This window comes from Thermobia domestica, chromosome 1, assembly GCF_964235325.1.
Source record: "Thermobia domestica chromosome 1, izTheDome1.hap1.1, whole genome shotgun sequence".
In the NCBI taxonomy this organism is placed as follows: domain Eukaryota; kingdom Metazoa; phylum Arthropoda; class Insecta; order Zygentoma; family Lepismatidae; genus Thermobia; species Thermobia domestica.
Window position 1 is genome coordinate 197,546,702 of NC_137454.1, and position 16,849 is coordinate 197,563,550.

At 35.9% G+C, this 16,849-nt stretch overlaps 2 protein-coding genes across 2 annotated transcripts in view; one reads left to right on the plus strand and one right to left on the minus strand.

Moving 5' to 3' along the window:
- The window catches only part of LOC145666965 (chymotrypsin-2-like), a 70,351-nt gene extending 68,933 nt beyond the window's left edge, over positions 1 to 1,418 (plus strand). The window contains exon 8 of the mRNA XM_081734610.1: positions 938 to 1,418. Within this exon, the coding sequence (XP_081590736.1) occupies positions 938 to 1,093 (156 nt within the window). The 3' untranslated portion in view covers positions 1,094 to 1,418. The remainder of the gene's footprint in view (positions 1 to 937) is intronic.
- The window catches only part of LOC145666972 (chymotrypsin-2-like), a 405,304-nt gene that overhangs the window by 362,143 nt on the left and 26,312 nt on the right, over positions 1 to 16,849 (minus strand). The window lies entirely within an intron of this gene.

Below are 16,849 nucleotides of genomic sequence, written 5' to 3' on the forward strand. Positions count from 1 at the left end.
TTTTGCTTTAAGGATCTCTTTTTATTTCGAAAATGGTATTTGTATTATATAAAGACAAGGTTATGGAAAATTTTTAAATTCTTTAAATATTTTCTTACATGATGTTCTTGATTTGATAACTTTGTTTGCATTACTCTTTTTTAAAATTCGAAAATGATTCTACATTCCTTCGCATTTCCCAGGTGTATTATCCCTTATATAACCAGAGTTTGATAATTAGCTATGAGAAATTGTTTTTAGTGTTGATATGTTAAATGAAGTTCTTACACGTTTTAGGGCATAGTAAACCTTACATAGTTTCTTTTGTGATACCGTTATGTGCCTCTCCCTCATCAGTGTATCGTTTACCCAAATATACTAGAAATTTAATTGTTTTAATGTTATTTATACATTTATTTTCAGTAAGTAAAATTCGGATGTATCCTTTTATCTTTCGAATAAAATGAAAACTTATTTAATGCTGTATTAACGTTAATGGTATGATTTATTATTATATTTAATAGTGTTATTGTGTATCAGGTATTAAAATTCCTAAAGGCCAAATTCTCCTAAAGAAGTTCAAATACATGAAAACTTCAAAAGATTTAAATTTTTTTTATTTAATCCATTTTCCCGTATAGTAAATTATTGTATAAAAGAGAGAAACCAATGTTAAGAATATCTATTTTGAATTCTGTTTGGATACTTTTTCTCTTTGAAAGCCCTATAAAATGCTAGAATTGACATCTCTGGAAACTAATTCTAGCTCCAATTGGCTCTTCTTTAGTTTACTTTCTTTATAAAATTATCGAATTATGTATAAAACGTAAAATTCAGCTATATTAAAAGCCTATGCGATTAAATAAGTATATCTCATAAAAGGCTTTCACATCCTTCGTTCATTTATTTACAGCATTTAATGTTAGGAATATGTAATCGATGTATCTTTTTCTTTTAGGGTGACAGCGGTGGACCTTTGACTTTAAATGGTGTACAATTGGGACTTGTATCGTGGGGAGACGATATGTGTGGTCATCCTCAAAGAGTGGGTGTCTACACTGATATTTCAAAATACTTAGATTTTATCAACGACACCATGAAAGGAACATGTTAATAATATTCCTTATAGTTATATCTAAACTGTAGAAATAATAAGCACCTCTTATTTCCATCATATGTTATCGACCTATTGATTTATATGTTTGAACGTCTCGGGAGAAGACAATGATAAACGAAACTTCCGGTGAAATTGAGTTATTATGTGAAGTGGATTGAGGTTGAACCATAGAATAATACGTAGGTAGTTTAATTTCAACGTTTACCTGCAGATGGCAGGGAAGCTTGCTTGATATGTGTCATAAAATTGCATCGCATGGAAAGGTTGAACTTTGTTTCCATTTTACTCGAAACTGAAAATGTTAGACTTATCATTGTCTTTCCTCGAGCTACTCATTTAATTATGATTTTCAATCACTAATAGTGAATATTTTTCTTATTGGTAATAAATAACGAAAGTGTATTACTACCTTGTATTATGATTTTGAAAATAAATATATTGAAGCAATAAGATTTGACACTTAAAAACAGTCATGACACTTTCATTTCTTTAAATTGTAATCCCAGAGCTACATACAGAGTTTTATTTCAGTATAATGTCACAAGAATTGTGCGTTTCCAACCTTAAAATAACATAATATAATATGTCTTGATTTTGATTGACATGGTTAAGTAGATTAACGTCTCGTATTGCTTTGATGCTCTAAAGAGATTTTAAATTCTAACTGAAGCTTTTAATCAATAACATTCCCACCCAACGGATAAATGATATGGAAGAAGGCACTAAAGTTCTATCTTAATTACATTAGTTTTGAAATACAATTCAACTTATTAACTTTTACGTTGTTGTTTCTAAAGATATTTTCATTTTGCATTGTATTTGAATGGAAATGACCGCAGTGCTATTATAGAGCCATCTGGAAAAATATCCTATGGAAATGTAACAAATACTGTTCTCTAAATTGATGGACCTTAATTATAGCTTTAACATTTTTGAATCATGGTAAAATAACAAAATTCTGAATTAGTTTTTGATGAAACAATGGCAATCAAGCTTTTGACGATTTTTTAAATTATTATTTATTTATTTTTGTGCTTCTTAGAATCTGAATGATAGAGATATAATTTGCTGTTAAAACAATTGTGTATTTTTCTCCCTATTTTAAAACATTTATTTTTTTAAAACAGAAATAATGTCCGATCACTTACCGACACTGATTTAGGAAAACACTGAAATTCAATCAGCTCTACAAAACATAGGCTATTTGTACAGCTGAAATTTGCTGAACTGAGCACTAATAATTTTTGTAAGAAATAGTCGTGATTCCAGTCACTGTATGTATATTTTTAAAGACAACTTACAATAAACATCTTTTGCATAATAAATATCAAGACAAATAAAATAACTTTATATATTTATCACAAAGGAAATGATAACAAGAGTCGCAGCGAAGTATGTTCATTTATAGATGACTAGCATATATTATCCGCTTCGCTGGGTTGAAATTAAAATTTAAATGCACAACTCCGTATCTCATGTGTTTAGTACCCGTGAAATATGCTGTTTTCGTTTTTAATGGCATCGATTTAAACAGCATCGGAAAGATCATTGGTCATCTCGATGACCCCGAAAACCATAGATTCGACACTAACATTTTCGATCATTTATATATATATATCCCCTCCTACATGTTGCTGGCCATGGCATCGTAAGTGTCACCGTTCATCTCAGCGACCCCAAAAAATGTGGATTCAGCACTAATATCTGTCATTTTCGATCATTTTTAAATATCCCTTCCTTCCCCCTTCCCCAAATTGTGGGGTTGAATTTGAATTTAAACGGAATTGAAAGAATCACTGTTCATCTAAGCCACCCAGAAAACTAGAAATTCAACACTGATAGTGGCCATTTTCGATCATTCTATATATATCTCTTTCTCCCCCTCCTCCAAGTGGCGGGGCTGATTTTGGATTTAAACCAGATCGGAAATGTCACTATGCATCTGAATGATCCCGAAAACTATGGATTAGACACTAATATGGATCATTTTCCATTATTATTATTATATATAGTTCCCCCTCCCCCTTAACCGTACTGCGGCACACGGCATCAGAATTGTCACTGTTAATCTCAGCTACTCCTAAATCTATGGATTCGACATTAATATAAGTCATTTTCGATCATTTTAAAAGTTTATCCCCCTCCCCTACGTTGTACCTTCCCCCTCCCCAACTATCAGGGCTGAACTTGGATTGAAACAGCATCATAAGTGTCACTGTTTCTCTCATCCCACACAGCACACCGACGTCCAATGTACATCCATTTAACGTCCGGGCATCGATTTACGGGATGTCCAGTCTACGTGTGGTCTTGGTCCATACAACGTCTAGTGGATGTACACGGGAGAGTACAGGTGGCACAGTTGCCGTGCATCTACTGGACGTCCAGAACGTACATATTATATCCATTTCTGGTACCAAAACGAACTAATTATGGACGTACAGACGCCCAATGGACGTTCAGAGGACGTGTTCTTTTGGTCCATACGACGTCCACTGGATATACACAAGATGTTACTTTGGGACAGTTGCCATGCATCTCGTGGACGTCCATTCGGAGCTAAAATGGATTTACGGGATGTCCAGTGGACGTGTGGTTTTGGTCCATACAACGTCTAGTGGATGTACACGGGAGAGTACAGGTGGCACAGTTGCCGTGCATCTACTGGACGTCCAGAACGTACATATTATGTCCATTTCTGGTACCAAAACGAACTAATTATGGACGTACAGACGCCCAATGGACGTTCAGAGGACGTGTTCTTTTGGTCCATACGACGTCTACTCGATATACACAAGATGTTACTTTGGGACAGTTGCCATGCATCTCCTGGACGTCCATTGGGAGCTAAAATGGACCTATTATGGACTTCAAACTGATGTAGAGGATGTCCATATGTGGATATCATGGGAACCTGAACGTACAAATTGTGACTATTTTTGGTTCCTACACGGACCAATTATGGCCTTTCACTGAATGTTCTAAAGGACTGACACAGAAGGATTATTCACTTAAAGCCCGATACAGAAGCCATACTATCTGGAATCAATCTATTTTTAACATAGGTTAAATTTTACCATATCAAAGTGACATTTAAATAAGCCATCTTCCATCAATTTTTACTATCAGTCAACAAATACACACGTCAACATTTATACTATAAAGTTTTATGAGCAAACAAAAAACAATGAGAAATATTTTTAATACGTTTAATATTTCGTACCTTTCCAGTCAAAATTCTTGTTCTGTGTTCCACGAAAATAATTTGTTTTCGATTTGTATCTACTGAAAGGTCAAACTATTTGAAGATTCGGTATCAATAGCAAATCTAGTTCCAATTTTACATGAATTAATCCTTCCTTACAATAATGCATCCTTATCTTCCGAAAATGAGAACTCAAAATATAATTAACAATGTAAAGTATTCTGCCCATACGCTTTAGTTAATACAATTTGTTGATTAAAAAAGCTTCAAACCTGCATCCTCTTCTACTCTTTGTAGATGCATAGAAAGATACCACAAACCGAAACCTCCCTCGATTCACTCTAAAGTTTCAAATTCATTTGGAAATATCAGTTCTCCCTTTTCCTTAGTATTGAGAACAGACAAGACAGCTACGCTTCACTTCTCATATTGAAACAAATGATGACCAAAACTTTTTAACACTATCCCCCCCCCCCCTTTTTTTCATATTATCATACTCATAGGAGAAACATTAACTTCAATCAAAACATGCCATCCATTAATGGCCGAGAACGTTACAAATTATTGAACTTATGTACATTAAAGAATAAGAAAGGCGTAACATAGAAAGAAACGAATAACATAACAATATACTTTATTGGATTACCTCTAATTACATATACTGCTCCACAATATTTGTCTTTTAATATATTGAATAAGATTGTAATACGATTTTCTTTCGCATCTCAATGATATTAAAAGTTTCGTATACATGTTTTATTCTTGATTATGAAATGTATTATAAGCGCATAATATTGTTAAGCAAGGGAATTTTAACCTTCTCACTGATATATCATGAGATTCTTTCTTCGTGCGCTCCATTTTTCTATTTTCTGAAATTAAGAAAATAGGAAAATTAATTCTAGGTATAATCAACATCACAACGATCAAAATTAAAATCAGATTATGAGATTGATGTTAAGTAAGGTTCTTTATGTTTAACTTTAAAGAGTAAAAATTACATGACGGATTCAACTTGGGACCTTTTGGCTTTAAACTATACAAACGGGACCAAAGGTATACAAAGTTACAATTACAAATTCCAAATTGAACTACAAATTACAAAAATGAGCTCCTCCGTGGCTAAGCGGTTAGCATACGCGCCTTTGGCGTGGGAAACCCGGGTTCGATTCCCGGCGGGAGCCCACGTGGTTCGGATTCCACGTTAATCAGTAGGTCCACGTCTCATATAGCCTCGCTGCTGGAACGGACGTTAAACTAATAAATAAATTAATCAATACAAATTACAAAACGTATTATTAGCGGCAGTTTTAAGTTTCTGAAAATCTACTTTTTTTCTAGCAGCCTTGGGCCACAAAATGTATTTCCTTTTCATACTTTATTCTGTTCAAGCACCATACAATGAATCTCAAATTTCAAGTTTAACTCCCAAAAGTCGTTCCATCTAAGAAACAGGCTTTCTTATTCCATTGTAAGATCGAAGAATGTTAAAGGTTTTCCGATTTTCTAAAATATCGGAAAAAAATATATACTGTAAGTACGAAAATATGCCCACCTTTCCGAAATATATATACAGGTGGCGGCAGTGCGAAGCTCAACAGTGGCGTTCTGTTTCCAAAGCTTAACCCTTTTAGGCTTTATAGTAACTTATGTTACCACGGCGTAGTATCGTATTTGATCGCTTATTTAGGTTCTATAACAAATATTTAAGCCGGTTTTTTTTATTGGTCAAGTCTAGGATGGACCAAAGAACACTCCAGATGCGTTTTGAAACCGGATGGTGAACCTGGCGACGCCAAGTGGGGGCGGAGGGGCGTGAAATTTTTCATAAAACAAATTTGAGAAATTTTTCACGCCTTTAATTTTCAAGATATCAGATTGAAACTTTGCATACTGATTGCGTGCAACGTTAGGTACCGGTATTTCTCATTCTTTTTGAGATCCCTATGTGAAACCAGGGTTGGGTACGAGGGGCTCAAGTGTTTTTCGGAGGGGTCCGAAGCGGTGAGTTTTTCTGAAAAATTTCCGATTGTCTCGATTGTTCCGGTTGATGTGTACGATACGGACATGTAGTGGTACTGTTAGAAAGAGCTCGTTATACTGAAGAAAATGACGTTTGAACCATGACTGTACCCAGGCCCGGGCCAGAAGGGCGCAAAAATTTCGATTTCTTTTTTCCAAAAAATCTCCGTTTTTTTTTTTTTTTTTCGTTTCTAGTGTATAATACGGACAAGCGAATGATTTCTCTGTAACTGTCCCGCAAGCTTCTTCTACGGATTCTGTGGAAAGAGAACGTGTTATACTTGAGTCTGTGTGTATTATTTTGACATTCTAACATCTGCTAATCTATGAGATCTAAACTAGTTATAACCAGAAAATGTAAAAACAGCAACTAAAGAATTTTTTTAGCAATTAACGTAATCATGCCTGTTTGCCTCTAACCAGGGAGGTAACTTGTGGGGGCAGGGAGGGCAACTGCCCCTCCAGGGAAGCTTCCCGCCGTTCGAGGGGGCCTACTTTAAGATAATTTTTTATTCCATATACTGTAATACATGTAATTATAAATGAAGCATCAAACAGGTTCATTACATTACATACACAAAACAGCACACAACAGGTAGACAAAACAAAAATGTGTCATGGACCCACTTCAGTAAAAAATGTCTATATTATTAAGTGCCCCAGAAATCTTTATTCTTATAGCTTTGACATTTGTAAATATTGTCCCTTAAGTTAATTTGTCATGTATGGAATGGGCCCTGCAGAGAGAAGGAGGGCCCACAAAGAGTAAGAGAAAGATGGAAAGACGAGATCTATTTTCGAATTTTGTGGGGAATCCAAAACAATCTTTTGGAGGGGACTCAAATATTAATGCTTTCCCCCCCCCCCAAAAAAAATATAAGTTACTGCGCTGCCTCTAACTTTAATTTAGAGCAAGACATGATATATTATGTGTAATTGAAAGGAAAAATGTTACAAGGTAGATATTTGTAATCGACTTCAAAAATGTTATTTATCTAACATTGAGCCCATTTACTACGAAAATATATTTATCGCACATTAAATGTGCAACATAAAAATTGTACTATTTTTGTTTAAAAAAAAGGAGATAAACATATTTGAGTCATTGCACGTCAAATTATTACACTACAGCCCATTTTCAATCCGACCCTTTTCTTTCAAATAAATTTTATTTCCGTGTTATCCTGGATAAAAAATTCATTAACTGTCTTAGAAGAAATTATGAAATCAATTACAATTTTATCTACGTCCATTATAGCCTACAATTTAGCCTTTAAATATTAAGACTAAAACCAAATTGATTATGCAATATTTTTGACATTTTTTTTATATTTCAGACTCGTGTCTCTGGAAACATGCTACACGTATTAACCTAACACTGCATTTCTACTAGGACAGTACTATAAATGCCATTTAATTCTGGAGATGGGTGCTATGGACTTACAAAACTTACAACCATTTGTTGACTTAAACCGAAACAATTAGCCATAGACCCCAAAAACGTATGGTTCTCTCAATACAGACCGATTATACTATCCTCAAACCAGCTATAAGTCTGTGACCAAGCAGAGATACGAAGGAGGACCACCGTTAAATTCTATATAACAAACAAACTTCGTTACCACCAAAAGTTGGTTAAAAAGCAAAGATAATAAAAAGGAAAATTAAAAAAATCCAGTTTAAGAAAATTTAAATAATAGAAATTACTCTAATCAAAAGGTGAACTAAGTAAATAGGAATAAATTACATGTCCGGAGGAAAGCTTAAAATTAAATCGGATAGTTATTAGTACAAGTCCATCGGTGATGGAAAATAACGTTAAACTTTCTTACTGTGAGCTCACACACATGTTCCTCCACATCACACCGCTCTGCCCCGAAGAAACCATGACAAACGCCATGAAGTATACAAGGAGATGAAAATTTCCTCTCACACGAAAACAAAGTAGGAAGAAAGTACTTAATTCAAATGAAAATGAAGTACAAAAAAAAAACTGGAAAATACCGAAATAATGAAAAAAAACATAGGATGTGTTAACCTGTATTACTTTTTCCTTACTAAATCTTCCTCGTTATTGGAAATATTGTAAATATATAATATAATAACGTTATTAAATAATATGGACGTATTTATGAAGTTTCGCAAGATATCAACACGCATAGATGTCATTACGCTATTCGTCTTCACTTACACGCCGAATTGCGACTAATTTCCACTCAACCTCATCTGGTTGATATACTTTTTACGCCGAATCTTTAAAACTGAAAATCTATAGTTACATTGTACGTGTTAATCCAACCCCGATATTCGAAGAAAAGACGCTTCTACATCTCCTACTCCCAGCTTCTAGAAATCTGAGAGCTAAAATCTTTAACCAATGACATTTCTTCTATCCACCTGTGGCAGATGTGACGAAGAAAAAAATATCACTGCTAGCATTTGCTAGTAATTATTTCAAATTAATAAATATAAATGATACTGTAAATAATAAACTTTACTATTATGATCCCCCCTCCAAAAAAATTGATGCTATAGACCTTTTACGTTTATTTATTAACTGACATTTCTGTTTCTTGGCAAAGCACTGATACTTAAATACACGATAAAAAAATCTATACGGAAAAGGGAGAGGGTACGAAAAGAGTTTCTCTCTCTCTAATCATTGTAACGATAAGTTACACACTGAAGTATTGAAATGCGGGAGCGTTTCAGGCATAACAGAGAATAAATAACTCCGGGGAAAAATAAATAAATAAAAATAAAAAAATTAAAATAAAATAAAAAACAAGTACATAGAAATACACAATTTGACGACTACTTTCATCTGAGTGTCTATGATCCAGCATCTTCAGTTTCTTTGTGCAGTATTTTCAGTACTTATATTACAATACCTGCAGATATGTTAAGTAGATAAACACTGCATCCAAAAGTTTTTAGTATGTCGTATTGTGAAAGCGTATCTTCACTATAAAATAATACCTTCAGTTGACTTGAAGAATTCGCACTTTACGAAACGATGGCTCAGTGGTAGAGCGTTCACCTCTGGTGCATATGGCCCCGGGTTCAAACACTGTTCCCGCCAAGTGAACTATGTGGTGGACAAACACCATGTGCGTGGGTTTCCTTGGGGTTCTCCCACTTCCTCCCACTTTCTTCATTTCACCATTTAATTCATTTCTCATCATCACCACCGTCTCATTTAGCGTAAAAGGTATAACCGTGGGACGTAAAACTCAAAAATATTATTTTCATTCATTTACTAAACGACGGAGTATAAGTGATTAGAAGGGGGAAGGGGAAGCAGGTGAAGAGAAGAAAGGTAAAAGAAGGAAAAGAGGTGGACTCAAGGAACTTGTGCTATTGTCGATTGGGGCCAGAGGGAGGGTTCATCTTTAAATTATTTCTTTTTTACTTTTCTTCTCCTTATTTAAATCTAACGATATACATTACTGCTGTGTTGCCACACTTGGTACAATTGTACCAAATTCAGCCCTTTCTGTCATTCATCGGCCCGTTGGTACCACGCTGGCGTTTTCAGCCCCTTTAGTGAAAAAGTTGGTACAATTCTACCCAATTCAGCACCATTTAACAAATATTGTCACATTTTCAAAAGTTCACGTTACTCATACTGTGTTGGACTCTTAAGAAATGCTGGTGATCATTCATTCTGTAACGTTGCACCGCATAACGCTACAAACTTCATGGGGAAAATTCGTAATTCCAACTATACCGGGAAACAAATGACGATAGATGGGCGCATCCGCGCCGCGCAGGAAGGAGACGAGAAAGAAGCAGTGTGGTGGAAATTTTAGCTTGAAATCTTTTAAGTACACACACGTTGAATCAAGTGTTGCATATTCTGAAGAAGACAGGCGGGTGCTGAAGTAAGTCTATAATTTATGTGTCGTTAAAAAGAGTATGGATTAAGCAACATCAAAACAATAATAGCAACAGTGCCGTACCGTGGAAAATTAGCGCCTGGGCGAGAATATACGACGGCGTCCCCGTACATATGACTGAGGTCGATAGACCAGCCGCAAAGCGCCAGTATGGTTGGCGCGAAGCATAATAAATTTTTTAAAAGTAAACCCTGGTTTTCATTGATTTTGAGCACTTTTTCTTATTTTTCCTCCAATTATATATAGTTACTTTTTTCCTTCCGAGTTTTGCGCCCCCTTACTTCGGCGCCCGGGACTGTCCCCCCCCCCAAGGGCATGGTATAGCACAAAAAATACATTGACGTAGTTGCCGGCTTACCGGGCTAAGTTGTTTACTAGTGACGCCATATTGACGAATATAAAAATACCCGAATCTTTCTGCGTTTTAGAGATCTATATTGACGCTTTGTAACAAACTTTATGTATAGGCCTAAAGTTAGATCAGGGATGATCATACGTGGACAAAAATATTTCACTTTTTGACAAAAAAAAATGAATTCAGCCCTTTTTGTTTAAATTTGGTACTATTTTTCAGCCCACTCCAGAGCTAGGACTGTGGCAACACTGATTACTGGCTTGTGCTGTATGCAATTTCGGTAGAGACTAAGCACCTCTTGGCGAATACATGTTCACCCTATTCCTCTGAGCAGACGAGAAATGATGCGAGAAGAGCTTTTAAGCGATAACTAGAAGTGTAAAATGTCCAAGAACTCTCATTATACTCTGAAACAAACTAGGCCTAACCTAGGGAATATAGCATTCGTGCTTTTTATTGGTCACCTAGCACAAGTTGGTACATCATCATGCATTGTAGGCTTTATGCCACACACACGTAATTTTTTTTTATTAGGCTCAGGCCAGTCTTTCAGAACCGGTATCCGCAATGTCGTTGCTGTTGAGTTTAACGTCCCGTTCATCAGTAAGGCTATATAAGACGTAAACTTACTGATTAACGTGGAATCCGAACCACCTGAGCTCTCGCCGGTAATCGAACTCGGGTCTCGCACGCCAACTGCTTAGCCACGGAGGAGCTCACATCCGCAATGTATTTATACTTATGGTATTACTGCTGTATTGCCAGAATACGAAAATAAGAAAGGAATATTATTTAGTTTCTCACCCAAAATACTAGATATTGGCCCTGGCTAACTTGATAATGATTAATGTTCGAAATACGATGTGAACGTATGGCATAAAAGCTAGTCCATAAAACACTGACTAATTTGTGCTACGTGGCCAGTAAAAAGCACGAATGCCATCTAACCGAGTCAAAACAGGAGAGCAGAAACAGCGCCCGTAGGGAGCAGGCGCGTCAGCGGCGATGAGTATACGCATAAACGAGGATGGTGGGAAAACAATTTTATCTAACAGTTCATTTCATAAAATGCACGCCTTATGTGTTGCACAGCTTTGGGGGAGGTACTACATGCAATCCAAAAAAGTACCAAAATGTACTAAATTAGATTATACTCGATTAGGTTTCGTTAAATGTTCCTCTTCTTTTCTGTTGAAATCTTTAAGTTTTACGTCCCACGGTTATGCCGGTTAGGCTAAAGGAGACGGTGATTATGAGAGATGAGTGAAATGGTGGAATGAAGAAAGTGGGAGGAAACGGGAGAACCCCGAGAAAACCCACGAGCACGGTGTTTGTCCACCACAAAGTTCACTTGGCGGGGGCTGGGATCGAACCCGAGACCCCAAGCACCAGAGGTGAACGCTCTACCACTGAGCCACCGCGCCCCCCTGACACTCATTTTTGTATAACTTTATAAAACTCAATCACGATATGACACAACCTTGTCATTTACGCACTGCCTTTCCCAAAATTCATAACAAATATACCGCCAAATAGTCCCTTCCGCCCGGCAAGGTTCTAGATTACTGGCCCCTCTTCCCATTGAGCAGTAATAAAGACAGAAAACAACGTGCCCTGCGGGCCTCTGACCCGCCTTCACTCGCTAACGCTCGCTCGGCAATACTGTATAAGTTAAATGTATACTCTTTAGTACAGAAAGAAACATACCCAGCTACTAATCTGCATGGGGGACCAGTAATCTAGAACCTTCCCCTTGCGCCCCCCATATATATAGTGTAGCTTACAATATCAAAAATAACTAACGACAAGTATTTTGGTAACTATCACCCTCAACTTACTTTGGAGTATGTTTAGTACAAGGGGTCCAGAAGCACGTAAAAATCACAAAATTTACAAGAGAAATGAGTGATGCAAGTAATTAGATGTAACATAACGTAACCAAATCGAACGTAACCTAACATAAACTAACGTAAGCTGACCTGCACTAACCTAAACTAACGTAATATTAGTAGAAATAAACGAAATTCTATCATTTTTAAAAAATTATGCGGGACTCCTACACCAATATAACATAAACTAAACTAACCTAACGTAACCTAAACTAGCCTAAACTAACCAACTCTACCCTAAACTAACCGAATGTGAACAGAAATTACCAAAATAGTAACATTTTTTAGAGAAAAGAGCTGGACCCCTTCTGCTAAACATAGGCCCTTACTTTTACTCACGAACCAAAAGAAACCCTCCAATTTATCTGGTAAATTTTCTAAAATTGGTCCCGCGATACAGTAGTAACCCATACTAAGCTCTCCTGAAGTCAATCTGCAAGTAGTAATGGAGCTCCTCATTTTGTGCATGCTGGGCTAAAAGAAATACAAAACTCTAATGTAACCTGGGAATGTAAGAAATCTGTCAAAATTTGGTTGAACCGTCTTCTCGAATAATGTCGAATTGAGTCCTGAGCTTTGGTACACAAGGAACGAACCTCACTAGTATCTTATATGAGGGTGTTATTACACCCTTCACCATCCGAATTCACTTATATATATATATATATATATATATATATATATATATATATATATATATATATATATATATATATATATATATTACCAATTCCCATGTGCCCATCTACATTACCCCAGCCTATTATAATAGACCCAAATATAAGATTTGAAATGGCATGTCGACGTAATAGCGAAGTTATCAACGTCCTGAATTGTTCCTTCTTAATTAAAAATTGCTTTATAATTGATAATGACTTACTTTTGTACACATACACAAAACTTTCAGTTGTATAATAAATGGTGCACCGGAATAAATCTATATAAACAAATCACTCATCATATCTTGCCTTTTTCGCAGTTCCTATTCTATCTTTCTGTTTCACTCCAACACAAAAAGGTCTTCGTAAATAAATTACTTTAATTCAACAACCTTAATCAACCATTTCATTCAAACCGGCTGAGAGTGCACTGTGCAAGGATCTGCGCATGCGCTGTCACTAACAATTGAATGTTGTTTTCCGTATGTCCCTTTTTTTATCCAAATAATGTAGGTCCGTGGACGTTTCATTTGTGGATTAAATATTGACATCCAATAGACCATCCACTGAAGTCCAGAAAATGGATATTCACTTCTGAACGTAATATGGACATCCAATGGACCGTCCACTCAAGTTCAGAATATGGATATCCATTGCCGAACGTAATATGGACAACCACTGGATGTTACGCATAAGTCAATGTACTAAAACTGGACGTTCTGGATTTAATATGTACGTCCACTGGCTGTGATGTGCTCTGTGGGATCGACCCCGAAAACTATGGATTCAACACTAATATCGGTCATTTTTGATCATTTTTAAATTTCTCCCTCCCCCCTGCTTTGCAACGTCAAAGTGAATAGCCTAAAGTAATCCCTGCCCCTAAACTCATGTATGTTGAAACTTTGAATGAGATCGGTCGGATGGTTCAAGAGTGATGAAGTCACAAAGGCAGTCATTTTTAATTTTAATTTATATGTATATATATAGACTCCTCCCCCTCCCCTACGTTGGCTCGTCAAAGTGAAACGATAAAAAATACACAAGGTCCGATCCTCATATATGTTGAAAATTTGATCGAGATTGGTGGGGTGGTTCAAAAGTTACTAGGTTTTATTAGTTTTTATTTATACGTCTCCCTCCCCTAGGAACTACCGTTAAATTGAAATTACAGAAATGTTTCCAGATCCGAACCTCATATATCTTGAAAATTTGATTGAGATCGGTTGGATAGCTCAAGAGTTATTAACTTACAAAAATAGTCACTTTAAGTCTTATATAAATTGATTTTTATATATCTCCCCTTGATTCTCCTCTCCTACGTTGCTCCGTCAAATTTAAATCATAACCCGATCCCAGGCCTGAACCTCATCTATGCTGAAAATTTGATCAAAATCGGTTGAGTGGTACAGGAGTTATTAAGTTTTATTTATTTTTATACCTCCTTCCCCTCTACCCCACTCAGTTCTACAGTCAAAATGATCCCCCCAGCCCAGCCCCGAACCTATCCATGTTACAAATTTGATCGAGATCAGTAGGGCGGTTCAGGAGATTTAGAGTCACAAACATACTGATTTTCAATTTTATATATATAGATTAAGATATTTCAAGAAATATGAGAGAGAGTTTATTCTGTTTTGTGTCAATTGTTCCAGAAAAAACATAGACCGAACATTATATAAATAGCTCTTTCTTCGCTCATACACATAAATTTAACAAAATTACACAATTTTTCCTATAAGAGGATACAGCTTTATGCCATGTGATCGAAACTTCGGGATTATAGGCAGAAATTTAAGGACATATGACTGATATTTTACTATTTGTGGAATTTCAGAACTTCTCATTATAAGTGCAAAATTTGGTAAATGTCAAGTAAATGAATTGATACTATTTCACATCACTGACTATAAGTTTTGAAGGAAATCATTTTAATGCAATACAGCTGTCTTTCAGAAACTAAGAACCAGGGACGGCTCTGTAATGTAGTCACAAATTCATGTACCTCTCTAATTAATATGAAGTAAAATAATTAAGAGAAAATATGGATATTTATTATACTGCACACGAATGAAAAAACGACTGAAAAACAATAATTTCAATATGAAGTTTGCAATGAGAGGTTTGGCAACATAGTATATACGATGATCGACGTTAATCTCTGTTCACATGTTGTGGCTTGCATTTTTCTAGTGATTGCCTGCCTTACAGAGCAACACTTCAACATATTGATTGCCATGTGAATGAATTTCATACACATGGCTCTCGTGTGCAGCACCGTTTGTATGACTGTCCATACACAAATAATATATTGCACTTTTGTCGCGTTTGTTTTATAGGTGTGTATGCAATTACAAACATGTGACGTAGAATTCAAAATTTAATATCCACGCCGCGCCGCGCCGCACCGCGTACAAAGGCGAAGACAAAATATTACTGCCTAACTGTTGCCAGTGGCGCACAACAAATATGGTGATAGCCAAGGTGTTAAACATTTGCTATTACGTTCAATGTAATCACAGATATTTCGTAAAAGAAAAAAGATCTGTTCGGGCGGGAGACGGAAGCGCGGGAGAGTAGGAAATAGACAGGTCCTAAACTCTGTGGCTGTGCTGGCGTACTGAATCCGAACGAAGTGGGATGAATTTCTTCCACTACTCGCACACGTACAAAAGAATGATTCATATCATATCAAAGACGAGAAGTAGAATTTCGAATGAATGTTTGTTTGGAAGCTCATGTTCGAATTATTATAATGAAAAATAATTTTAAAAACGCTTACAATTTAGGAATTTAATATCATCTTATGTATATTCATGTAATTTTTTGTGGTGGGCAAGTATTTGGAGAACGAATGAATCTTTTCGAACTACTTCGTGCTGGAAATGAATGATGGAATGACTTTCTGTAGAAAGATAGAAATATAACGTATATTTACTTCAATGCATCATAAAAAATATAATCGTCTTTCTATTTTAAAAGTAAATAAATAAATATACGACACACGAAGCTAATTAACTTTCTACTATTTCATGTATTTTATATATCTGTTTCAAATTACACTAATGAGTGTATAAGGTAATGAGTATGAAACCAAATGATTTTTATAGAATCGATTAAGAGGGTGCCATGGTGACTCGCTGATAGAGTGTTCATCTCTGGTGCGAGGGGTTCCTTGTTGGATTCCCCTCTTGAATTAGTGTTGGTCAATATCGTATTCGAAGGTTTTCCCTACAGTCTCCGCTTTCCTCCCATATTCTTAGCCACCAATTATTTCATAATTCGCTTTCATTAATTCATCCGTTTCCTTTCTCCTAAAGGGAAGTAGCATGAGAGGTAAAATTAGAAATTCCATTTCATTTACAGAATTAATTGAGAAAATTTAATTGAAAAAAAAATAGTTACATACTGTTGATAACATAAATTGTTATTAACTTCTTCAGTAACTTGATTTTTTGTCCTCAATAAAGAATGCAATCTTAAATAATTCTTCTATTTGTAAAACAAATACACAGGGACGGCGCCAGAAACGTTTGATGGGGTGGGCAGAAAGAGGCGGGCCTAGTTGCTGGGTGGGCGGACAATGAAAATAAGAACTGGGCAATTTAGACATTTTTTGGACAATAATTTTCAATCTTTAAACTCTTTAATTAGCTAAGGCTCAGACCGAAATAGGGGAGGGACAAGGATGTGGAAAACAGTTGTCTTGGCCTTATAGAAGGTA